Source organism: Numenius arquata, chromosome 1, assembly GCF_964106895.1.
Source record: "Numenius arquata chromosome 1, bNumArq3.hap1.1, whole genome shotgun sequence".
Taxonomy (NCBI): Eukaryota; Metazoa; Chordata; class Aves; order Charadriiformes; family Scolopacidae; genus Numenius; species Numenius arquata.
The window spans coordinates 76,599,527-76,625,544 of record NC_133576.1 but is presented as its reverse complement, the minus strand read 5'-3'; the positions used below and the strand labels follow the sequence as shown (position 1 = coordinate 76,625,544).

The 26,018-nt window shown below is 44.6% G+C and overlaps 1 protein-coding gene across 1 annotated transcript in view; it reads right to left on the bottom strand.

Annotated features, from left to right (window-relative positions):
• Positions 1-23,905: 23,905 nt before the first annotated feature.
• Positions 23,906-26,018, bottom strand: part of ANKRD10 (ankyrin repeat domain 10) — a 38,309-nt gene continuing 36,196 nt past the window's right edge. Inside the window, exon 6 of the mRNA XM_074148138.1 lies at positions 23,906-25,582. Within this exon, the coding sequence (XP_074004239.1) occupies positions 25,116-25,582 (467 nt within the window). The 3' untranslated portion in view covers positions 23,906-25,115. The remainder of the gene's footprint in view (positions 25,583-26,018) is intronic.

Below are 26,018 nucleotides of genomic sequence, written 5' to 3'. Positions count from 1 at the left end.
CACTGTGCAACCAAGCTGGTGGCCAGGCATCCTCCTGAAAGATGTTTTCTCGCAGAAACAGCATGTTGTCAGATATGTAGCTGCATCTTTGAGCCTTTGGTGTGTGATATGCAACTGGGTTGGACCCAGCAGATGATCCAGCTCTGCGTGGACCTGGCGCTGCTCTTGAGGAAGGCACATTGAAGCCCATGCCCTGTACTTCCGAGACTTTGGACATCTGAGAAGCATTGGACTTACATGGCAAGGCAGCAGCAGCTCTGTCGGCTGTGCAAAGGCAAGCAATATGCATACAAGCTGTGAGCCAGGTTATGAGGGCTTTTCCTAGGGTTCAAGACAGCTTTATAAATGAACCGTAGAGAAAAATGGCTGTAATTTTTCAGAGCTCACTCTATATAAAGGTGGCATTTACCCAGAGAAGCGCTGCTTCCACAGTACACAGAGAACTGGAATACGCTGTAAGATTGATCCCTTGTAGCTGAAAATTACCATTACTGTTCAATTGCATACAGACATCTTAAATTATTAATGGGATTCCTGCCTGAGGGTAAACATTGTAGATTCACATTCTGAGATTTTTAAGACCTCTTTGATTGCTCACAACTAGGGCTGTTAAATACAGTTATTTGCTTTATACATCTTAAACAGATCGATACCAACTGAAAGAATATCAGGGGGATAGAGACTGAGAGTAAAGGAGTAGGAGTAAAGCCACCACCAGTATCCCTTAGGTCGTAAGGGATTTTTAAATCTGACCAAGGTTTTGTCCCTTACCTTAACTGCAATCTTGTCACCGACCAGCACCTGAATCCTGGGTGAAATTCATGCAGTTACACCCGGCACATATGCTTTAAGCTGAAAGCAAGCTGTCACCTTTAAGCAAACCTTTTCCAGCTGCTTAACTCGTCTGGGAAAGGGAACTGTAAAGCCGTTCTTCTTTTTCTGACGAGAAGCAGGTTGTGAAAGGCTACTTTAATAAAAAGCCCCGTTTCGCTTTTCTGCTGAAAAAAGACTTCATGGATTAAATTTTCCACAACAGAGTAGCAGGTGTTACACACAAGCAATGAGACTCCCTGCAGAGCGGTTTGGGAACCAGCCCCAGGCCCTCACACCCCATCGCTCTCACAGTCAAGGATGTCCCATGGGCTGTTTTCCAGAGTACCAAAAGTCTGCAGCCCACGATCTGGGAAGGAGATGACCACGCATCCACACATGGCCCTTGCAGTAGGAATGCTGTCCTGGCAGTCCCACCGAGCTCTTGGTCACCCACAGGACTCACCTTTGCTCTTCCCTCTCCACATGGGAAGCTATATTTCACTCCTGGATCCAAATGGCTTCTTTATTGAAAAGACACAGCACATGGGGCTTCAATCTGCCTCTTTGTGCTACACCTTGATGAGGCACTGGTGTTGTCCGTTGCTGTTGTTCTTTCTCCTCGCATCAACTTCTTAAAGCCAACTGTCACATAGGAAAAGTCAGGCTGAGGTGGAAGAAGCTGCTTTGCCTTCTCCTTTCCAGGTTCCCGTTCGTGCTATTCCTCCTTTTGCAGCTGTCTTGGGGTAAGGTTTCATAAGATGGCGTGAGCCAACGTAACTGCTCGCTGCTGCCAAAAGGGGATGGTTCCCATCCCAATTCCTGGCCAAAGTTCCCACCACCGCCTCTACTAGGTGTGCCACGCACCAGGCTCCTCTCTGGGCGAAAGCAGCAGGGAGGTTTTTCATGTCAGTAGGTAAATGGGGACAGGAGAGGGTCCGAAGAGGTGCAAGGGAGGTGGTGGATGGTGTGGCCAGCAGCAGGAGAAGTGGGACCAACTCCTTTTTCTCAGCCACAGGCAGCTCTGCCGGCTCAGCTGGGCATAAAGCTTCAGCCTCCAACCGCAGCCCAGCTTTCTGCCTTCTGCAAGTGCTTCTCAGGTGCCACCTCTCTCCACGCAGAAGGGAAGAGCCCTCAGGGTGGCAGACACTTCAACGCGCTGTGTGCCGTGCATGGAGCCAGGAGCCTGTGCTCACAGGAGAAATTCAAGGGAGAATTTCAAGATCTCCCTTTTGGCAAGATGGTGATATTTGCTATTACAAACCCAGTCATGCAAAAAGAAAAGCTCTTCTCCAAACAAAAAGGACACAGAAACAGAGTTGTACAGCTTTGAAAAGTACTTATCTTATGCTTAGACTCTGAAGTATGGCTCATTTTAACTCTTGTAAGTAACATAACTTTCTCTTCAGGGATCCCATTGAAAAGAGAGACCAACCCAGCTATTTTATTTTTAACCCAGGCTAACCCTATGCAGGCACTGGCATATCCTTTCTTAAATGACGAGTCATTCTCGCTGAATTAATTCTTACTGTTCCAATCTATTCCATTCAATCTACACATTTCTTTATGCAACCCTACTACCTTCTGACTTCCCAACAACATTGGAAAAGTTCAGCACTGAACTAATGAAGATGGAGATTTAGTATGCCCTACAGGAAAAAAAGAAAAGATTAGCCTTCTGACATTGTGGAGGGAAGTGTTATATTTGATGCCTCGTTTGCCACAAACAGTGTCCTAATACAAGCATATTTCACAATATGTTAATCTTAAATCGAGCATGTAATAATTAAGACTGATGTAACACACCTAGAATCACAGTACAGTAATTAGTGTTCCTAGTGCCGCTAGTTCAGAGCATTTCAAAATGAATGGTGGTATTCAGAGATGTGATCCAGTATGTTCCCGATTCCCAGACAGTAAATCAGATCATTCCATCCATCCCAATGTCACCAAAGATGTGGTCTGATATAATATACCCGAATGTATTCAGGATTTGAAAATGAGAATGAATTGACAAGATTTTCTAGTCTAAATAGATTGGTTTCAAAGCTCACGTTTGAACCCAATATTAAATGGATTCTGTGGCATTGCAGTGTGGTCCATACACAGTGAACTTGTATAGCATAAGGTTCAAAGGTAATCAAATAAAAAATAAACCACAACCAAACCAACACCAGTGTTGCTTTTGATGGAATTACCTCTTAAGAAACTTTTAGGAGGTAAAATATCGCACTGGCAAAGCATGACCATTCAGAATTCCCCAGGAAAAGAAAAGGATAAGGGATGTTGATTTTACAATGGTTTTGAAGACTGAAAACTCAGATCTGATCCCTAAAGACTTATTTAGCTAGACTTGACATTCAGGCCCAGAAGGCCAAGCCATTTAAAAGTCTGGGACTTCATTTTTAGCCAGCCATTCCTACATTACAAATGCACAAATGCCATTCAAAGTTGACCTAGAAAGAATTACATGACACCAATACCGTAACATGAATCCATCTTCAGGAGTTGTTACACAGTTCTGATTTTGTCTAATACATCACACTTGTAAAGCTGAGGTTCAGAAGTGACGGTGTAGTAATTTGTCAGCGCTAGAGTGCAAAAGCTATCTGACAGAAGGCAGGAAAATCCAAAGTTGTGATATTTCAGCCATCTATCGGGTCTTCAAAAATAGCTACCAAAAAATCCCCCAAACCATAGGAAAGTGCTCGAGCACTTTAAATACATCGCAGTCCACAGTGTGGGTATCAAGGTCAGCAAGGTCAGGCTACTAACCATCACCAAATCAGAGGTATTACAAACATTTTTCAGACTTGTACATGGTCCAAACCCTTTGGTGGTATAAATCAACATGATTAGAGTCAAGGAGGTAATAAATGATCTCCTTAAATCACAAAACCCTCCCTGGCAAGTCACTCTCCATCAAAGACGTTTGCAAGTGCCATGGGCTGGCTGCCAGGACTTCTTTGCTAGGCAAAGCCAGAGCAGAGGGTGCACAGAACTTGTGGGTGAAGGCAATGGACATGCAGGTTCAAGTCTTCCATGTGTATCAGGACTCCCGCCTTTTGAGCCCCTCGCTTACTTATTATTTCATTGAGCATTGAACATGTTCTTCTCAGCAGTGGAAAAAAGGAGCAGATTTTTGCCAAAGAGGCTATTAGAGAAAATACTTCTCCTTTGGCTATCACCTGATACTACTAGGTCTTACACTTGCCAGATGACTTATGAGAGCCTGCATCCCCGTGCTTGGCGTCCTCCAACACAGATGCTGAACCTTACGCGCTGCTAGTTTGTCCCAAGCCATCCTGTTTGGCAGTTTGCTGTTTCTGTAAGGAACATCACCACCTCCCGGTTCACTATGACGTCACTTGGTTACTAGACAAGACTGAAAATGGAAATAAAACAGGTTTATTCAATGCAAGTAAAATGCTAAGCAAGTCCAAAGTATTAGCCTGCTTAGAAAAGGCTGTGCCTGCCACCCATCCCGTGTTTTAGCTGCTCTCTTCTTCTCTTTAGCTGTTCTCTCTGCATGGCACTGCTTTACTTCAAAAACCATCTCTTTAGTGAGGAATCCTGTTCTCACCTTTATTTTTCCTGTTTGCCCATGGACGTTTTATGGTTCCTCTTGAAGTGCTGGAGCACGTTGCTCTGCAAATGCAGAGCACCTCCGTGTTGTGCTGATGCTTAGCCATTCACTACACCACTTTTTTTCTGACTATGTGAGAATACTAATGAAGTATTTTTTAAATGTGAGCAGAGAGTCCTTGATCTGCCAGTTTTTCCCCATCTATTTACCCCTTATCTCAAGAGTCAAGCAATTTACAACCGGCAGCTGACTTCCTAACATTTTGCAAATCACACATACAGAAGGAGCCCTCTGGGACAGCACTTTTTGGTTTATGTTCCCAGAGACAATAGGAACCTTTTTTGTGAGCTGCATGAAAATTTGCCACTTACATGCTCTAAAATGCCCAACTTTTGACACATTTCTATTTGCGCAGTTCATGCGATGCCCTCAGTATTTGCGGGGGCTGCACATGACTGTGATAACATGGATGTCTGACCTGACACGCCAAGTGCCAGGGGATTCTCTAGCAGAGCATCAGTCTTTAAGTTTCATGGGAGAAGCATGCTTTAGGAGGAAGTGGAAAAACTAATAAAGTCACCATCACAATGAACCTCACTGTTTCATTTCAACTTTGTTATCACCAGCCCGGTCTTGATCTCCTTTGGCAATTTTTTTCACTTTTCTTGCAAAGGCCTAAGTGGTGAGTTGTATTACTCCAGCCCTGACCTTTGAAAATCAATGTTAACATAATTTGAGGCTAGTAAACAACAACAGTAAAACTACTTTTTATTTAAAGGATTTTTGTCCCTCTTGTGCAGTAATCATTCCCGCTAATGTGGTAAAAATTGAAGGAGCTGCACATCTCTGTCTTACATTGAGTACTAAGTTCAGAGTCAAGTTCTGCAGACCTTGGATTAGGATGCAGGAGAAGCAACAGGCAAAAACCAAGAAAGGGAAGGATGAGCAGGTCTGTCTGCTGTGAAAGGCACAGGGCTAACAGCAGTTTCCTTATTCTCTTGGTAGCTTCATCCAAGTGGATAACAGTTCAAGAAATCCCTCATGCTTCAAGTGATCACCTTTCACTTGGCACACGAGACCAGCGATGGACCGCAGCCGTGTTCAGTGGAACACTGCTGCATGCCAGCCAGATCCAAGATCAAGCAGTATGTGATGTGTATAGGATGGGGATGACATATTTGCTCAGGGCTGGAAACATTTGGAAATCCTGGCTAATAAAGACCTCCTGGCTAATAAGAGTCCTTCCTTAATTCTGACTTCCCAGGGGACACAGGAGGGAGGTGGGTTTGCAGAAGTGTCCAGTTTGTGGTGACATGCTTCTTCGTGTTTAACCCCATCTTGGAGCAGGCTGTCCTTGAACTGATGACACTGTGAAGTTGCGGCAGACATTTCTCAGGAGGTCCTCGTACAGGTCCCTGTCTCAGCTCTCTCGCACACTTTTCTGAGGTCACTGCTGGGGCGAGGAGGCAGGGAGGTTGACACCAGCCATTTCTAGGGTGATCTTGCATGTGCACAAGTATGAGTTTTTGTGGCATGTCTGTGCTCAGAGTATGTGGTGCCGCCCTAGAGCTGATGCACTGATGGTCCCTCAGGTGCCCTCTTCATGGCAGAAAGGTGTCAGGACCACCATTGGTTAGTGTTATTAGGGAGGTCTTTTTGCTCTAACAAGCCCATCTCACAGCCCAGAGGGATGGCATCAGCTCCTGTGTTTCCGACTTTCCCTCTTCCTCATCTTCCCCAGTCCTGGTCTGCTTGTCAAGAGGAATTACCCAGCAGGATGGTGATCCACAGGGTGGCAATCGCATGGTTCCAGCCTGTGTTGGTGAGCAGCTAGCTGCTGTCTGATTTGGGCTGTTTTGGAGCTTTTCTCAGTGAGTTATCTGGATGGCTTTCAGTTAAAACCTGCAACTTCTCCCTGTTAAGATGATGTGTCTCCTCATATATAGAACCATTTCTCAACGGTTACAGTAAAAGGCACACAACTGACACATTTACACCAGATCCACCTTAATTTCAGGTAGGTTATGGAGAATGTTGGGTTTGCTCCAGACAGAGACTACCCTCTCTCTTTCTTAACAAATTTTTATGCAGAGAGGCACATGGTGACACTCCCCGTGGTGTTTTCCAGAACAGAACTGGGCAGGCTGGAGTCCTCAAAAAGCAGTGTGAATGGTTCTCCTCCCTCTTAGAGGACTGTTTTTCCTTGCAGACCTGCTGAGCAGGCACCCTCACTTTCCCTAAGTGTCAAGGCTCAGTTTGACAGCACACACTGTATTTACTGAGGCTCAGCTTTCTTAAAGGAGATTTTGTCCTACCTAAGGTGTTTCTGTAGTGCCTCTCTACGTGCAAAGCCCAAAGGGAAATTAGCAGCTCTCCTCTTACCAGGGCTGCACTGATGTAATGCCACTTCTCACCTATCCCAGTGAAAGCAACCTTGTACTAAATATTTGTTTAGAGCCTTCATTATTTGAAAAAGGCTGGTTGCGTTTCCTAATAACTAGTGTAGGTTTATACTGTGGACATCTTCTGATGAAGACTTTCCACCTTCTGAAGGTCAGCACAGACTGGTGGACAGTGCTGCTCTTAGGTTCTTCCTGTAGGTTGCACCCATTAACCATGAGAGAGGTTTTAAACAGTACTGATGTTTCGATAAAGGAGGTTTTGCCCACGTTGCAGTGCAATCAAACCGTCACATCACTGAGGAAACGCAAGGCAAGACTGCTCTGAGCACTGTGGTCACATAAAAGGTGTGTTTTAGAGCAGCAGCTGACCAGGAAGCTGACTGTAGGAAACCAACCACTTTGGCTGGAGGTGGGAAGCAGCACCTCTTTTTTTCCAAGTGTGTAGAACCCCATATTCTCCACAGATGCTGCAGAGCACTTTGTGGTAGATCACTTGTTACTTTATTAACTATTCCAACAGCAATTTAAAAAAAAAAAAAAAAGAAGAAAAAAAAAGTTCTAATATAAACTAGACCCCATTCTTTGTACCATTCCCAGCTGTTGCTTAATGGTGCAGTTTTTCCTGCCTGAAAGATGCACATGAAACAGATGCTGCAGTGTCCTGAGCTGTAGGATGCCCGTGTGTACAATTTGTTAGAGGGTACCTCAGGGAGGGAGACTCAAGCCTATCAACACTAACAAGCGCTGTAGGCTACTCTTTAAAGTACTTTCAAAGCATCTGTCCTTTGGTCTGATGAGCATTAAATAAATAGGAATACCTTCCACCCCAGGGAACCGTCCCATAGAAATACTCAAAGTTGTAACTGCTGATATGTAATGGCAAAGCAGCTGTTGTGGCTTTCACTTCAGTCTTAGTTGTAGAGAAAACTGTTCCCCAAAAGCCACAGTGGAAGCAGGCCAAGGGCAATTTAATCGAAAGACCAGGGGAAAGCTGAGTCAGGCAAAAGTGCAGAGGTTATGGTGGTGTGGCTTCAGGGGATGAGGGTACTAAAAATTCTGTATCTCAAAGGGGGAATGGGGAGAAAAAAAGGACAGAAGTTGACAACATTCAGCAAAGAGAATGGATAAAGAACAGTTACAATAATTAGAGTCTTGTTTTAGCAGGGCTTTACAAAGTAGGGGCTAAGTGGAAAGGAAGGGTGCAGAACTGGAGCGACCCTAGCAAGGACACAGCAGGAACACACACGGGAAGGAGGTGGGATGTCATCAATGGGCACTTCAGTCCTCCAAATGCTGCCACAGAAGGCGTGTGAGCCATCACTGGGCCTCAGTCAGTGGTCGTTCAGGGTATAAAGTGTTTAGGAACGACTCAGCAACAGCTCACTCCAGCTGGGGAATGGTGCTGGAAATGTCAGGAAATATCCTAGGGTGAACCCTAGGGTGGGGGTGTCTCAGCTGGCAATGGGAAATGCTACAGATAACAGTGCCACATCTAAGCTGCATGAGTCACAGGATTGGGGCTTCGCCAGCAGCTGTCTGGCCAAGATGGCCATCGAGGCTTGGAAAAACTAAAGGAGATGAGAGAGGCCGGGAGGGTAGAAAACACAATATATTCCAGCGATCCCCATGCCAAGAGGGAATCATCACAACGGAGCCTGGTGCAGAGACTAAATTGTTAGACAACGTGGGCATATGCATGGGTAGTCACAGCAAGTCACCAGAAAACTCAGAAGGTATGAATCTCAATCCAATCTTGAGTGGTACGCTCAAGGCCTGGATCATATTCAATTTAAACATCCTTACAGGAATGGAAAGGTAAAAAAAAGGTAAAAAAAAAAGCTCATTACAATAATGTTTGAAGAGACAAATCATGTAAAAGTGAGAAAGCTTGTTAAAAGCTACAGCCAAAGGTACCTACTGGGACTGAGATGCCTTATGGACACTGCATCAGAGGATGAAAGGCAAAATATATTTTAAAGGAATCAAATAAAGCTACACTTCCATGTTTTTAAACAGTAAAGAATACTACCAGAAGTTAAGTAAATAAATAAGTAAATTCCTTCAGAAAATGGAAGACAAGTCCCAATGACAGTGATACAGAAAAGGGTAAGCTCCAGCAGACTAAATGTGAAACCACAGCATGACAGACTGAAAAAGATTTCTCGAATTAGAGGGCAAAAAAACCTATAGAAGCCCTTGAGGGAGTTCAAACCCTTTCTTTGCAGAAATCTGTCTCAGATTAACACGTCAGTAGAAAAAAATCGAGGCCAAACTGATAGTTGGGGGGGCCATGGCAGGGAAAGTCGAGGACTTCAGAGGTGGAGGTGCCAGATCCCTGTGGCGTGTCACCTCCTGGAGGACTCCTTGTGCAGGGATGGAGTTGGCTGATGCAATACCTCTCTTTAAAATGGCCAGTCCAGAGATCACTAAGGTGAGTTGACTTTCTGGAAGACAGTCTGATTATCAGGCTAATAAGAGAGAGAAGTAGGAGGCACATGGATGAACAGGACATGCAGGGAAGAATCAATGTGGATTCTGACAGGGGAGTAATCCTGTTTCATCGGGTGTATTTAATCAAGACAATTCTTTCAAAACTTCTTGATAAGGTCCTTTATCCAAGATTTTTGAAGAAACAGGGATACAGAAAAGTTTTAAGAGCAGCTTTAAAAATAGGGAGTAAAAGTAGGGATAAATAAGCAGCTGAAAAGAGAATGTGGGTGAAGTCTGAAAGAAATTTATGTTGTGACCTACATTACATTATTCAAAATACTTGTAAGCAGTGTATGAAGAAAAGCATCCACAGTGAGGTGAGAGGGTTTGTTGGTCATACAAAATTATCCAGAGTTATCTGAACTGAAACCAGCTGCAGAGAGCTGCAGAAGGATCTCACGGTACCGATTAGCTGGAAATAAAGTCAGAGATAAAAGTTGGTGTTATTATGTTCAGGGTAATTCACATAGGGAAAACAATCCTAACTATATACATATACATAATGACGGGCTCTCCGTTTCCTCTAACCACATAAGAAAGATCTGGTAGTGCTTGTAAACAGTTATTTGAGAACATCAGTTCAGTGTTAAGTAGCAAAGAGACTCTTGGTAATTACTAGGGAAAGAAGGGAGCACAAAACAGGGTGTATCATTACAATATAAATTTATGATGCATCGTCTTTTCATATACTGTCATCTCATCTCAAAAGGTTATAGCTGAAATGAAAAAGAGGTACAGAGAATAACTAGAATTTGCTGTTTAGATCCACTTCATAAAAAGTACTGAACAGAGTGTGATTCCTCTACTTGTAAAATAGATGATTGAGGAGAAATACGATAGAGCTCTATAAAATTGTGTGCTGCACAAGAAAATTTATTCGCTGTTTTTCACAGAACCAGGGGTCACCACATGAAACAGTCAGAGACCAGCAAACAAAAAGGAGTACTCTTTCACCCAGTGTATATTGAATTTGTGAAGCTCATTGGCAAGGGATGCTGTAGAAGCCAAAATTATGAACAGGTTCAAAAATAATGGAACAAACTAATGCAAGGAAAGTATGGCTTTCCCCTGGCTAGGGAGCAGATCTAGGGCAGCAAGCTGGGCAGGAGGTGGCAGCAAGACCTGGCAGCAGAGGTGACCAGCAGCATCCAGGGCTGTGTCAGCAGGAGCACTGCCAGAAGCTCAGGGCAGGGGTTGTCCCCTCTGCACAGCACTCGTTGTTAGACCATATCTGGGTACCATTGCCAGTTTGGTGCCCCCCAGTGCAGGAAAGATGCTGATAACCTAGAATGAATTCACCTCCGCAATGCTTAGGGCTGGAGAGTGTCCCCGAGAGCAGAGGCTGGGGCAGTGGTGCTTGTCCAGCCAGGGGCAGAGATGGCTTCGGGGGCACCTCACAGCCACCCCAGTGCCTACAGCGAGAGATCTACAGAGGGAGCAGCCAGGCCCATCACAGCTGTGTGTGGCAGGGCAACAAGGTACTGCAGGCATGAGCTGGAAGAAGAGGGGTTCAGGCTGGGCACTGAAACCTCCCCCCATGAGGACAGGTCAGGGGACAGAGGGACGAGCTGCACACGGAGTTTGGGCAGGCTCCATCCTTGGAGGGTTTCAAGATCCTGCTGGGTAAAGCCCTGAGCAACTTGGTTGACCTCACAGCTGGCCCTGCTTGGAGCAAGGGTGCATGAGGAGCCTCCTGAGGTCCCTTCCAACACAAATTGCCCAGTGATCCCACCTGAAGGTCCTATGATCCTAATTCCTTTAGCTAGAAATTGTCAGAGGTCAGAAAGCTGTATCGGGGAAAATACGATATTGGATAAGACTGTCCTCGAGTCAGTCTCAGTGCATCTTTTTATTTTTTTCTGTATTCTTAGAAAGAAACAAATGTAGACAGTAAAAAAAAAAAAAAAAAGCAAATTTAATGAAAAAGGGGACTCTCAAGCACAATTCCATGAGAAGAAGTTCTGAAGCCTGGGAGTGACCTGAGCTTTGTGACAAAAAAAAACTGTAACTGCACTTGACACACCACTACCCTGCAGAGCTATTGCAAGGAAGAGAAAGTAGTTTAAGGCATCCACTCTCTCTTGTGCATCCTCAGCTGGTTCCTTTCGCAAGTTCCTATTACATGGCCAATCAATCACACCTGCCCCATGGCTGCAGAGGTGTCAACGGAAGCCTTCAGTGCCCTGCACGGTCCTTAACGCACTCTGTGATGTGTGAGGCAGAAAACAACCAAGCCTCAGGCTTGTGCTCCTAGGATGAGTTTGTGTAGGGTTTGCAGCTGAGAATACCTAGCACAGATGTTTTCCAGAGTGACCCGAGTTACTGGATCTTTAGCACAGCAAGCACACATCTGGCAAGGCCATTTTTCACCCGTTTTCTGCCTAGAACCATGTTTCAGTACTGAATGAATTCCTGAAAGAGGCTGCAAGTGGCTACTACAGTGAAAGAGCTGTTGATCATGTTGAAGCCCCATGGTGAGGTTTCATAAAGGTCCGTGGTGCCGGGAGTGGGCTGGTGGCTCCCAGCCCTGGGGTGGGCTGCAGGACACCTTCTGGTGCAGAGCAGTTGCTATTTAGACTGCATGTTGGGAAGGGTGTGAGAGACATTCCCAACTCTTGATTACTGAGAAGTCCCTATGGTTCTCAGTGACACCCCTCGTTTTGTCTTCTTCTGGTATAAAAAGGATAAACCATCTCCTCCATCAAATACAGCCCAGATGCTGGTGAACAATGTCATTCTGCTCATGTAATAGGGCTTTCAGAGGTAGTTCTGTTTTCATGAGCCATTTCAGGATGACAAGTATTCAGTTTTACCCCCAGGTATATTTTAGGCACAACTGGGCTTTTACATGCAGAGAAGAAAACCTTGGTGACATTGCACCTGAAATCTAGACCTAGCACTGCCATCGGTTATATCTTAGTTCAGTGCCTTGTTCCACTTTGTGTAAGAGCCGAGGAACAAGCTTAAAGCATCTTATTTTTCTATCCCTACACGGCAATGCCTGACTCCCCAGGGCAAAGCATTACACTTTCAAGTTAATTGGTATAGATGTTTCCAAAGTTTGGTACTACAAATCAAGCAAGAAATTCATTTCAGAGCGCTGGAGCCTCGTACTTTCTCTCCCTCTCAAGTCAATTCCAAATGCTCCGCTCTACAAGTTTCTCTTCTTTTCAATTACAGTTCTCCCATGGTAGTAAATAAATTTGTTTCAAGCACACACGTTTCTCTTCTTTTCAATTACAGTACCCTCTCAAGTAATTCAATTTCTTTCAAGTCTTCAATTCACATCCAACTTTCTCTCCAACAAATGTATATATCAGGTAGCAGAAATACATCCCAGGCTCTCTCTTTATATTGAGATTTTAGAAGGTGGGTTTTGTCTCCATTACCTCTGAATTGACTAAAACCTCTTTGCAGGTTCAGCAAGAGGAACGCAGACCAAATAACACAGGGGAGCAGGCTTTCCTTTGGGCCATCTCCTTTGCTTCCTGCAGCTGTCCTAATCCAGCTGCAGGAGTGATGGGAGTGTTGAGTGTCAGAGCTACAGCCTTATTTTGATAGAAAAGTATTCAGTTTAATTTGCAGCAGTAGCTGACGTGACAGTGAAACCCTATGAAGGCTCCATAGTTAGCCATTGCGGGCTGATATTTATCTCCCTTTAGTCTTCACAGAGTGTTGGAAGACGTACAGAGGGATGCATGTGAGGAATGGATGGAGGGCTGAAGGAACCTGAGGCCAAGGACTTCCTCAGAGTTGAGGCTGAGACAATCTGTATAGTCTCTGGTTGCTCTAGGATCCACCAGAGGAGTAACATGAAGGACCAGAGGGCAAAGCAATCTGTCAGTACATGTACTCTGTCCCTCCTGCAAATAAACACAGGACTGAAGCGACCATTTGTATACCTTCCACATGTGCAATACTAAATATTCAAAAAGTGAACGTAGGGGAAAATGCACATAAATTCATTACAATAGGGGCTGACCTAAACTGCCCACATAACAATGAGGGGTTCAGGCAGCAAGGCGACGCTTGGACCTCGCTTAGCATAGCAAAGAGATACACGGTTGGACTCTGGCATATGTGTAAATGCAGCCAGTTGAGTTAGCAGCTTTGCTGAACAGGCAAAAATATTTCTCTGATGCTTTACTACAGCCACCTGTCAGAGGATGGGTAGAGCAGTCAGCAATCCACGGAGATCCCCAAGGAGCTTTCTTCTGCCTTTGTTCGTTTAATCACGGCAGCGAGATTCAGCCTTTCACGAGAGCCGTATAAGGGTTATGAAAGGGAGAGGCAGAGCTCCTCGGGCAGCGGGTATGATCTGATCTTGCACTGGGGGAGCGAGGTGCAGCGGTGTGTTCGTTGTTCCTGCCCAGCCCCGTGGCCCCCGGCAGGATCGCTGAGCCTGCAGGATCTCTCCTCTCACATGGCACCAGGGACATTGACTTCAGCCCCCGTGATGGAGAGCCATTACCGATTCCTGATGGCCGTGGGAAACGGGTGTTCACACCTGCTCTCATTTTGGACATTAAAATAGAAAGCGCATTTCTATCTTCTGCCTCCTCAGCCAATTGCAGTTCATTTCTCTGTGGATTTGGCTTTTACGTGCACCCGAACTGAAACCCGCTGTTTTTATTTATTGAGTCTGTATTTGATGAGATTCTGCCTCTTTCTTTTTTTTTTCCCCCTCCCCATTACACTCTAGTTGCAGTTCATTCAGTAGCTCCCTAATTTGATAACTCTGTTCTGGGATCTGGCACAGTGCTCGGTCTGTCTCTTTGCCGATGCAATACTATTTCTTTCCTTACAAAGCCTTGTTTTCCTAACATCCAAACTGTGCGGAGAGGCCCATATGTTCCCATAGTCCACGTGCTCTAAAGCATAGCAAATTACTATTTTGAAAAAGCACTCTGTAGTCCCCTGTGTGAGCCAAAACGCACTGCTTGGTGTGATGCCGTTCCCATTTAGGGTACAAAGCAGTCTCAGGGAGAAGGTTCTCAAGAGGGCACCGGAGCTGATGGTGCACGGTGGAAATGTAGGTGCAACCAGAGACCAACTCAAACAGTACGCTCAACGTGTAGTATTCTGCAAGACAAAAACCTCCCACACTTTAAATGCTACACAAGGCACATGCTGAGCTCCCCTTCCTGCCATATGCGACGATTAAAATCCTTCAGAGACTCCTAAGTACGCCCGAAATCCACCTCTAACCGTTTGAAGCTGGCGAGGCAGCGTGTGGGCGCGTAGAGACCTTTCTGCTCAAGCAAAGTGTTTGCTGGGGCCTCATTAAATGCCTTCCCTACTTTGCTTTTTCCTTTCCCGTTTTTATTCTGTGTGTGTCAAACGTCTGTTCTCGCAACCTTCTCCCGCTTTCCTTCCCTGGCCATTTGAGGAGGCACTTTGATTTCACTGCACCAGCACAGCTCCCCGAAAGCCCCGGTAGCGGAAATTACGGGAGTGACTGGAGCTCGCTTCTGACCTGCTAGAGAAAACCCTTCTGGCCCTCCCCTGGCAGTCACTGGCTTCTACTGAGCGGGGCAACTGTCCCTTGTTAGCAGCCTGGTGAAGGGCTGGGGAACGTCTCCTGTTTGCCACAGGCACCTGTGAAGAAGTGGCTGTGCTGCTTCTTGCTAAGAAGAGCCACGTGGCTCTGCTCGCCTTCGGGCCCAGACACTGTGGGGGACAAAGTAGCCACCAAAAGGGTTCTTTCAAAATCTTAGCTGGCCATCCACCTTCAGTCCTGTTTGATCCAACTTTTTGGGTGGGGATCGGATGTGGAGTCTGTGTCTCACTCCATAGTCTCACTGTGGGGTACAGGTTCCCACAAAGAAGTGAACAAAAAAGTCCCTCACCAGGACTGAGACCTCCTTCCCATCAGCTGGCCTCCTGTGAGCCCTGCACCTCCATAGCTGTGCGGTTCGTTTTTTTTTTTCTTCCTAAGTATTGTTTTCCCTTGCTGTTTTGGAGGGTTTTCCTGTTGTTTTGTTTTTCCACAGGAGTGCCAGCAAGGCTAACGCTCGGTGTGGATGGGAGAGGCCAAGAGGAGAGGGGCGCTGAAGAAGCCAGGCAGGCTGCGTGGGGAACGACCAAGAGGTACATAGCACACCTCAGCGTCCAGTTCACAAGTTTTGCTGGGCTGACCTGTGGGCCCAACCGTGAGGAGGAGCCGGGCTCACCCTTACGGGAGCATGCCCTCAGTGCTGTACGGATGGTGGGTGTCAAAGGAGACGCTGTGATGCTGGAAGGGAATGTCTGGAGAAAGTTCAGGTAGCAGCAAGTACCCAACTGCGTAAGACACTGAGTATCTTCCTCTCACTGCTAGCAGGGGGCATGGAGGGTAGGATGTGTGCACAAACGAAGAGGTGGGGATGCAGGAGGGCACCTAAGTGAAGCCCAGCCTGCCCTGGTGCCCCATGAGCCAGTGCAGGGCACCCCCATCACGAGGGCCAGGCCAGGCGGTGAGGGCACCTACTTCCCATTAACTTTTCCAGGTGGCGTTTGCCCAGTCCTTGAGGGCACTAAAGACCTCCCTGCCCTGATGTCCTGACCTCCTCACAAAATTCATACTCACTGTATATACAGTAACCTATGTACCTTTTAGGCACTTTTACTGATGCACTAGATGTTGTGGCAGATCCAGAAGTTTGGAGACCTTCTGATACCTGTCAGTCCCCCATAAACCTCTGTTTCTGACCATCAGGAGCCAGCATTTGAAGTTCCTCAAGCCCATGTTGTGCTTAGATTGGGCAGATTTATTTGCTGCTTCAGCAAGAGGGGGAAACCCAACACCTGTATCGTATCAGGTAAAATGGGCACCGTGTGTCGTTTGCACCAGGTGGGGACTTTGGCCTTTGGGAAGCAAATGGCTCTGAAATATGTAACTCTCCTCTAATTCTGGAAAGGTTTTATCTTGTTGGTCATAGCAGACTTTGGTCTTTGTGTTTGCCTCTTCCTCCATCCCTCCCTCTCTCCCCCCGCCCCGCCCCAGCTACTGCTTGTACTTCTCCCAGAATTAATACATCTGAAGCTGCAGGTTTGCAGGCATGTGCATAAATTGGTGTCAAGCCTTGTCCAGGAATGCCATTAAATTAAATATACCATTTCTGGGAGGATTTATCTTCATTCAAAACCAGTTTTGCTCTATGCAGATTTCAGCCTTTGTAATTTTAAGTGGTTTTCCTGTCAGAACCAGGGTAATAGTACAATATATCTGAATTTATCCAGTGCTTGGATGAATTTACCCAGCGCCTGGATAAATTGCTCGAATTCAGTACAAACCCATTTTGAGTCAAGCATCTGAATTTACACGGCTTGGGAGCACATCTATACTGATATCCTTCAATGCTTTGCAGAGTAAAGTCTCTACAGGAGACACAGGAGAGCTACAAGACAGCTCACTTTATTCATAATAATTTAAAACCTCACTAACGGTAATAAAATTATTGGTGCCATTAGTGGCAAAGAGGTTACTATTTTATTTGCAGGCTGAATATTTTTATCACCTCATTTTGCTGCTTGGCCTGTGTTCCTCTTTTGGTTCCTGAAATCACTGGATTTCTCATCACTGGATCTCATCTGATCTCATCACTGGAGTTTTGGATGCACCTTTCTATACTGCAAGAGCTCTGGTGAGTCTTTGAGAATGTCCATCTCAAAGAGCTGCCAGTACTGAGGATGCCACCTTTCTGCTACTTTGAAGGTGAGTGGGTTGAAGGATGATGGAGCAGGACTCTTTTCAGTGGTTTCCAGTGACAGGACGAGGGACAACGGGCACGAGCTGGAACATAGGAAGTTCCACTCAAATATGAGGAGAAACTTCTTTCCGGTGAGGGTGACAGAGCACTGGAACAGGCTGCCCGGGGAGGTTGTGGAGTCAGCTACTCTGGAGATTTTCAAGACCCGCCTGGATGCAGCCCTGAGTAATGTGCTCTAGGCAATCCTGCTTCAGCAGGGGAGTTGGACTAAACAATCTCTAGAGGTCCCTTCCAGCTCTGAGAATTCCATGATTCCGTGATTCCCTCACCATGTGGCTAGTTCGTCAGTCATTTTCTGAACTTCTTTCAGGATGAGGCAATCATGTTCATGTTTGCTGCCTTTAGTCTCACACCACCCAGATGTTCTGTGCAAGAGGTCACCTGTGCATATCTCAGTCCCTTCACTGTGCAAACTGAGTCCAAAGGATGATCTTATTCTCCTGCCTTTGGGTTCAGCAGGATTATTCCCTCAGCTGTTCCCCTGTTTACTACCAAGGCCATGGCAGGCTTAACCTCAGGCAGAGCACCAAAGACCTAAATAGGGCTTATTATTTTGGGCTTGGTGCCATGCTAACCTGGTTACAGAGCTTCCAGCTGGCACATGTCTGGCTGGGGGCTGTGCAGGGCTGATCTGAGCAGCATGTCAACACCTTGAGAAATACGAGGTCGTTGCAGCCGATGTGCCCACCGAGACTGCATGGCACCAGGGACTGGGAAGAGCTGCTGGTCCCAGGGCAGAGAGGGGTCTTCCAGGGGTGGTGGTCATTTGCCGCTGCTCCCATCCTTACATCTCATACTGAAGAGCACAGGATGGGACCACTAGTTCAAAATTAGTCTTTCAGAGCAAGAAACATCCTGCAGAGTGGCTTCCAGGAGTGTTCCTTAGCTCCTTGGTCTCAGCTTGTATCGTGGTGGTGTCCCAACCACAGATAACAGTGAGCAGTGCCCAGGTGCCCATCGGTTCCCCTTGGCCCTCACTGTCCTTGGGACGGCAGCGCTGCTGTGCAGGCTGGACCATAGCCACAACGTACTCCAGCCATGTCCCCTGGCTAAGAGGCCGGGCAACCAGGATAGTGGGTTGAAACAGGGAGTACGCTTTGAGCATGAAGTGAAAAGGTCAACTCCTACTTAAAGCAATGCTGTAGTAGCTATTTTGTGGACTCCTTGAAAATATTAAGGTGGGTGCTGCCACCGTAGTTCAGATCCTTGTTGCTTTTCATATCAGCATGGATAATGGTGATGCCTTTGCTCCAGTACAGTGGTTGGAGTATTCCTGCCTCTTGTGGCCACCTACCAGAAGCCACAGGGCAATCACCCTTACTGATGGATGCTGCACTGCCCATGTACACCACAAAAGAATTGTTACGCACTCAAAAAAGCGATGATCCCCTCTGCCCATGTGACAATAACATCTTTACACAAATGTTGTACTTGGTCGTTGTCAGCAATGCCAATTTGTATCTGCAGGATGGTGCTCCAAGATGAAGAGTGCAAATCTATCTGGCAAATGGTGACAGTTTCTAGTATGACAGCGTCCAACCCATCAGCTAATGGAAGACACATCCTTGATTTTTCAATAGCAGAATTGCAGCTGAAAATGCAGATTTGGAACATCAATTACAAATATAGTCCAATAAATAAATCTCTAGGCATTTTATCAGCTACACTATATAAAAAAAAATCCCGAGGATTTCATGCTTCCTAGAATTTACAGAATTTTCTGGTTGGACATCTTACTGTCGGGAGAGCTGCTTGATCCCTGGAACTACCATTTAAGTAAGTGCTTCTCTGCATCATGCATAGACTTTATGCTTGGCTCTTCTTACATTGTGTGCCTATGTGATTTTTATAATTTGTCTTTTTGGTACTGATTTTTATAAAATATGCTGTATTATACAATGTGTCAAATATAAAATCTCAATAAATTGAGATTAAAGCTATCTGCCTAATGTGAGGACCTGGTCCAACTCACACCACCTTTTAGAAACAGCGAGAATAAAATCAAAGCAAACAAACCTTAATTTCTCCTCTGCCAAAAACAACCCCGCAAAGCCTGCAGACATCGTTAAGTTTGCGGTTGTTACAGGAAAGCACACGTGTGTTTGGTGAGACCGAGCTGCCGGTTAGCACCAACAAACAATGCTTGACCTTTCGGTAACATCAAGAGAAGAGCTCTATTAATACGTGGTATTTCCTCTCTGGTAAGATTACATCCTGCCTTTGCGGGAAGAGAAACTCGGGCTAACTTATTTTTTCTCTTTAACTTACAATTCTAGCCCGGCAAGAAGAAATATAATTAATAGCATGCAGCTTGGTATTTTGTTCAGCTCTAGGTATTCGGTGATTTTCCATGTGGAACAGTGCTCAGATGAGTGATGGAGCCGGGGGACTCGACTTCAGTGTCAAACGCGCGTCTCTCCCGCTTGCGCTTCAGCCAGTTGAGGCTAATTCCTCCTGATTTGGAAACGGTTACCGAGTCCTGTATGTGCAGCTGAGTCACACAGAAGCAAAGAGAAGTTACTCATTAAAACTTGTTGTGCTTTTTGGAGGGAGAGAGGCTGCCTAACTTTTATTCTTGTATCACAAGTAACATTCATTATACTTTTTTGGGGGGGTGTTATTTATAGAAGAAGTACAATTTTGAGTGGGGCAAAGCTTTTAATTTGCATACTCCACGCGTATAGTACTGTTATGAACTACTGTAGTGTTTGGGGGTTTTTTTTGTTTGGTTTTTTTTTTTTTTTTTTTTTTTTTTTTTTTTAAATACTACAGGCAGGTATGCTTTTAAAATAAACCATCTGCTTTAAACCAGAGTTCTTTTGATCCTTGCCTGTAAACAGCCAGTCACCACTTTGAGACAGGAAACTCTGGGAACGGAAGGAGAGGTGTGAAATATCTGGGAGTCATTACGCAGTGTAGCAGAAAAGTAGCTACCAGTTGCCAGGAATAGTAAATCCTGCTTACACAAGACATTTTTTTTTTTTTTTTTTTCTTTTCTTGGTTCGGCTGGGTCTCAAAGACCTCCTGCCCTGTGCGGACCTGTGTCCCGCAGGCCAGCAGCAGCAGTGGAATGGGATGCTCCCAGGGTACCATCTTCGCCCCAGCAGGGTGGCTGCAGCTCTCAGCGCTGCCCAGCGTGGGAAGTTTCCTCTCGGCTCTTCCCCTCTTTTTAGCCCTGTAGGAAATCCGCAGCACTGCTCCCTCCCCAGCTCGCCTGCCCCCGACCCAAGGCACCTAGGACTTCCTCCCTGGAGCACTAAGAAATTTGTTTTAAGCTGTAACTTTACATGAAGCCATACTTGAGAGTTAGAAGCAAATTACAAGAAAATTCACTAATAAGAATGCCAGAGAAGGTTTGTGGGTGGGTTGTTTTTTTTTTGTCACAGAGATCCCTAGAAAGCACAATTGAAAAGAATTTCCCCAGGGTAGTAACCACCCTGAAGAAAATCTATGGGGATTTCATAGAATCATAGAATTGTCTAGGTTGGAAGTGACCTTTCAGATCACCAAGTCCAACCATCAACCTAACACTGACAAAACCCACCATTAAACCATGTCCCTCAGCACCACATCTACACATCTTTTAAATACCTCCAGGGATGACAATTCCACCACTTCCCTGGGCAGCCTGTTCCAATGCTTGATAACCCTTTCAGTGTAAAGATTTTTCCTGATATCTAACCTAAACCTCCCCTGGCACAACTTGACGCCGTTTCCTCTAGTCCTGTCGCCTGTGACTTGGGAGAGGAGACCGACCCCTGCCTCTCTATGACTTCCTTTCTGGTAGTTGTAGAGAGCGATAAGGTCTCCCCTCAGCTTTTGAAGGCACCAGTGGGAAGCTGCAGCGTGTGTCACATCCAGTGGCACCAGCAAGGGAGGAGTGGTCCAGCTGCCTTACCCCCTGCTGCTGATGCCCAGGAGGTCAAGGGATGGAAAGGACATGCTGCCCTGGCTATGCTGGCATGGAACGGCAGGGTGGGCAGTACCGTGCAGGTGAAAGAGTGCTTTTGGGTTTTTTATTTGTTGTGGTTTGGGTTTTTCCCCCTCCCTGAAGTGTGTTTATTCACTTACTGGAGGAAACTGGTTGGACACAAAATAAATGGAGAAGTGTGTAATGCCCTACTTCAGAAAGCGTGCGTTACCCATAAAAGCTTGTACCGTAGGTTGGCTCCAGCGCATGGGACAGCAAGGACTCCTTTGTCATTCCAGGTTTGTTTTGTGCTCGGGACTTAATTTGATGTTTTGGGAGGCAGCTCTTTTGGATGTATTATATTTGTAATTGGAATGGCAGAAGCTCCTTAGTGATTGGAGATGTCTCTGCTCATTGCAGGGGGGTTGGACTAGATGACCTTTTAAGGTTCCTTCCAACCCAAACTATTCTATGATTCTATGATTTATAACTTGGCTATAAATATTAAGCTGGGGTTCAATTTCAGACTGCAGAAGGATGACGGCTTGTTAAAGAAGCTTAGTAAAATAGATGTACAGAGAGCCTTTTGCTAGTTTACAGAATGTGAATCTGAACAAGGATCAGGGTTTGATCACAGTGAGGTACAAGACTGATGTTCAGAAAAGTTCTCGGGGTCTGAACGCATTTGCAACGGGTCTTGAAGCCGAGCAGCATCTCACCTTAATCTAACATATATCTCAAACGATAGCCTTCTTTCACAACTGACTAATATTTTACCTGGAATCAGGGGATCAATTTTTAGTATTAAAGACTGTAACAGGGTACGAAGTTCTGCAACACTTCCCTTTCCCCTCTTCCAACATTGCTAAACTTCAACTACTTGGTCAGAAATACTCCCTATCAAAATACTGCTTGAATCTGTACTTATTTATATTTCTGCCCAAATTTGCAGATGGTTTTGGAAAACAAAACAGGAGAGAAGCTACATTTGGGCAGGGATTAGCACAAAAACATCTACATAAACCAGAAAGGAAATCAACTGAAATTTCACACAAAATTGAGTCTCAAGCAAAGAGAGAACCAGGAGGATGATAAGAGTAACCGGTTAGTGTATTCCATATGAATTTCATGGTGCTGCTGTTGAGTTAAATCTAGGCAGATGGAAAGTAAATTTTAGTTTTGGAGAACCGTTCCCAGAACCAAAGTAATGGTAAGACAAAGCATCAGCTAAAATGTTTGGTTGATAAAAGCCTTGAAATATCTAGAATTAAGACAAAAGCCTTGAGCACTAGCAGTCCTACAATACCATTGTCCTTGCTAAACAAAAAACATACGAGAATTGAACTCCAAGTGTTTAAAAACCAGCAATCTTTTCAGCAATTGCAGAGCACGGTGTAATTAAAATGGCTCAGTACTGCTGTCTGGTAGCAGAACCTGAAGCTTCTTAAGACAGGACTGAAGAGGGCTTGTGAGCCCTACCAGGCTTCTTAAACCGTGTCAGCTGGTCTAACAAGGCAAAACCAGGAAAGTCCTTTTATTTTAATAGTAAGAAATCTAAAAACAACGCCTCTGTGTCATCAGTAGTTACATATGGCAAGACACGGCTACCCCTGGTAGAACTCATTCCACTCTTGACAATGTAAGTTCTTCCCCTACTCACTCAGCACCTTGCCCACCAGAAGTGAGTTGGATCTGTCAGGTTCATTCCTTTTATAGTTTTGTCTGAAATTACAAGACAAACTGGAAAATGCGAAATTCCAATTAAACATAAGAAAACTTTTTTTCCCATGAGGGTGCTATGGGTTCACAACAGTACCACACGCTTGAGTAGGTATCCACCAACCTCAACCACGCTGGGATTCTGTGATTCCCTATTTCGTGTTCTATTGAAGCTTTATGGAATAACATAAAAACAAGACTTTAGATGGCCTTTGTTTTAAGTACACGCATTGTCTCAAAAAGCTCCTGTATAAAGGCAGTCTCAGAGTTCTTAGAGAATAATTATTTGATGCTTTGAAAATGCTACACCTCAGCTCTTGGCTGTGGCATGGTCTGTCCCAGACTTGTCTTTTACAACATTAGCAGTAAAAGAAGCTCCCCAGCAAACCCACACAGCTTGTCTACATCGTATGGTCTTCTACACTGGTCTTCTACATCTAATTAGAATCTAATGTTTAGCTCCCATGGGGCCTGACAGGATACAGACCTTGAAATCTGTCTCTCTGTTACCATGTGGCTGAACACACACACGTAGAATTGCTTCTTAAAATAAAGCAGCAAGTTCTCTCTTTGAATTTGAAATACAGTGTCTTCCAAGGTATTCTGAGGTGAAAAGATGTGAAAAGCACATGAATGAAAACCCAATTTACACATTTTCTTAAAACCCTTGCCTTATGAACACAGCGTAAATCTTGTCACGCTAAAATTATGTACCTAAAATTTTAGCATTGGAACACACGCAAACCAGATGCGGTTTTCATTAATGGTTTTGAAGGCTCTGAGGTGTTTTGCTGGTCTGGCCAACAATTTGCAAAAAGACAAGTCAACTTTCCTATAGGTGCTACTCTCAATTTGAATACACTGTGGGTATCTTGTACATAGACAGTGAACCACGTAGAGTGTAAATTCTATTTAAACGCTGATTTCTCTGCAGTCTGCTGCATTTTGCCTAAAAATGTTCGGACGAGAGTATAATTTCCATGAAAACCACACAACCGGTATTTTTAACCTATTTTTGGAGTTCAACAATGACACAAACTTCATACACAGAATATCCAGTACACGTTTCTGTGATTCAGTGAAGGACAACTTACCAGACTCCCCACATTTGCTTCCAACATACCGACAAAATCAAGAAATCCCACACGGCACTGGGAAAGATTATGGAAAAATGGGATTTAAAAACTATAAAAGACTCACTCAAATTGCCAATAAAAATATGTCTCAACAAAATATTCAGGTACAATGTAATATGTTTATTTTTATTAAATTCCAATTTGTAAAGGTCCCTTTTTAAACAAAACAAGAACAAAAAACCCAACACAATTCAGAGGGCTTATCTCATTTACCGTATTTTCCCCACTCTTCACTTACCATAACACAAAGCAGCAACTTATATTATTAGTGCTCATATAGTGCACTTATATGAATTTTGATTTGTGTATTAAGCTTTAAATACAATGTATTTTCCGTGAGCATAGCCCAAAGAGTACACAACATTACATTTCCAAAGCATATGTTTAAAAGAAGGACAATAAATGTATATCCAAGACAGTCAAACTCAAGTATTTTGACTTGGCAAATCCTATAACAAGTAACAGCAATTTTAAACCGCGTACAAAGCAGAACAGTGCCAACATGCCCCCGGTCTGTGAGCTATGGTAAAATATCAAGCGTACGTATCAAAGGAGAGAAGCCAAAGAAAACCGCCACAAATTCAGAGCTAACCCGAGGCACACCCAACCCAACCGCGGCCAAAGGAAGGCGGCCCACTTGCCCGCTCCAGAACGCAAAGAGCCCACCAACGACAAAAAGCACTTCTACGCTACGGAAAGTGAAAGCGTTAACTTCTTCCGACGCTGTCTCTGCGCTTTCAAACAACTCGTTCAAAAAAATCGACAGGTGAACAGCTACTTATACCAAATGAACGGACAAACTATAAAGTCAGAGAAGCTCCAGAAGATTGCCACTTTTCAACCTTGCATAGTGATAGCTGGCGTTGATATCGCTACCATAGCTTCAGCAGAAGATATAGAAAAGAAAAATAAAATCTTTACTTCTAAGTGATGCACATACGTAACATTTTCTTCACAAAATTCAGTTAAACATCGTTTTAATAAAAGGGAAAACAGCTCTAAAAAGGGATAGTGTTCACAAGCTTAGAAATAAAAAAATACAAAACCAGAACATTCCATAATAAAAAAATGAACATAATAAACATTCCATCGTAACAGCACCTATTTTATCACTAAATAAGCCCCACACATGCAACAAACTACAACTATTGTATAAGGCTGTCAAATTAAAGGTTTACTTTTCATATAAACAAAGTGTAAAAATAGCAATAAGTTGCAATCTTCAAATTTAATGCTATTGGAGGATTGTGTCCCCCCCCCAGATTCATTTGGTAGCAATTTCAATATGCGTTTGATATAAAGGTCATTCATCTAGGAACCGTGATACAAATACATTGTGCCTAGGACAGTATTTTCGTAGCTCTGTTCAACCTTGACAGAATTGGAATGCTCAACAACACTACTAAGTTCGGGGATGCTTTCGGCAGTATCCCCAAAACCATGGTAGTGTCCATAGTGCAAAGTATCTCCAGGGTCTTCCACCCACGAGGGCCGGTTAGAAACACAGCTACTGGGGCTTCCGTTCAGATGCAGAGACCCACACATGTCGGTGGAATTATTCATGGCTTTCTCCGGTTCCTCGGTGCCGTTACTGGTGTGAATTCGATGCCTACTGGGAGAAGTTATTCCTGGAATTATCCCATTAGGTGTTAACGTTAAACACTCCTCACGCCTGGCATCCATCCCACTGAGTTGTTGTGCAGCGGCGAAATCCAAATGTCCATTGATGGCACATCCATTTGTCAGTGCATTCAATATGGAGCTACTGCTATTCATATCTGCATTAAGAAATACACCTGTCACCAACAATTAAGAATAAATCGAAATACATCAAAATGTCTCCACTATACTCCACTTACTTAAAAAATGTTTCCGTACACAGCTTTGAAAATAAATCTACCCTTTCTTTATTTATAACAATATAGGTAGTTCGAAGTAATGAGAGCTGACCAGTAAGCTTGTAGCACGGATTCTTGTGTTGAAAATGCAACTATCTATCTACATCTAATACGTAGATATGCCTATATTAATCTTTGCAAAGATAATGTGAACTTCTCTGTTTTCATTTAACTGTATGAAGTAAGTGTAGCAGACACCATTCTGGACAGCATTTTGAAAGGCGGAATGAAAGGCATCTTTCCACCTTAACTGTAACGCCCTCTTGGGATGAAATATTATGTATACACAAGAACCGAGTCTCTGTGAGAGGGTCAA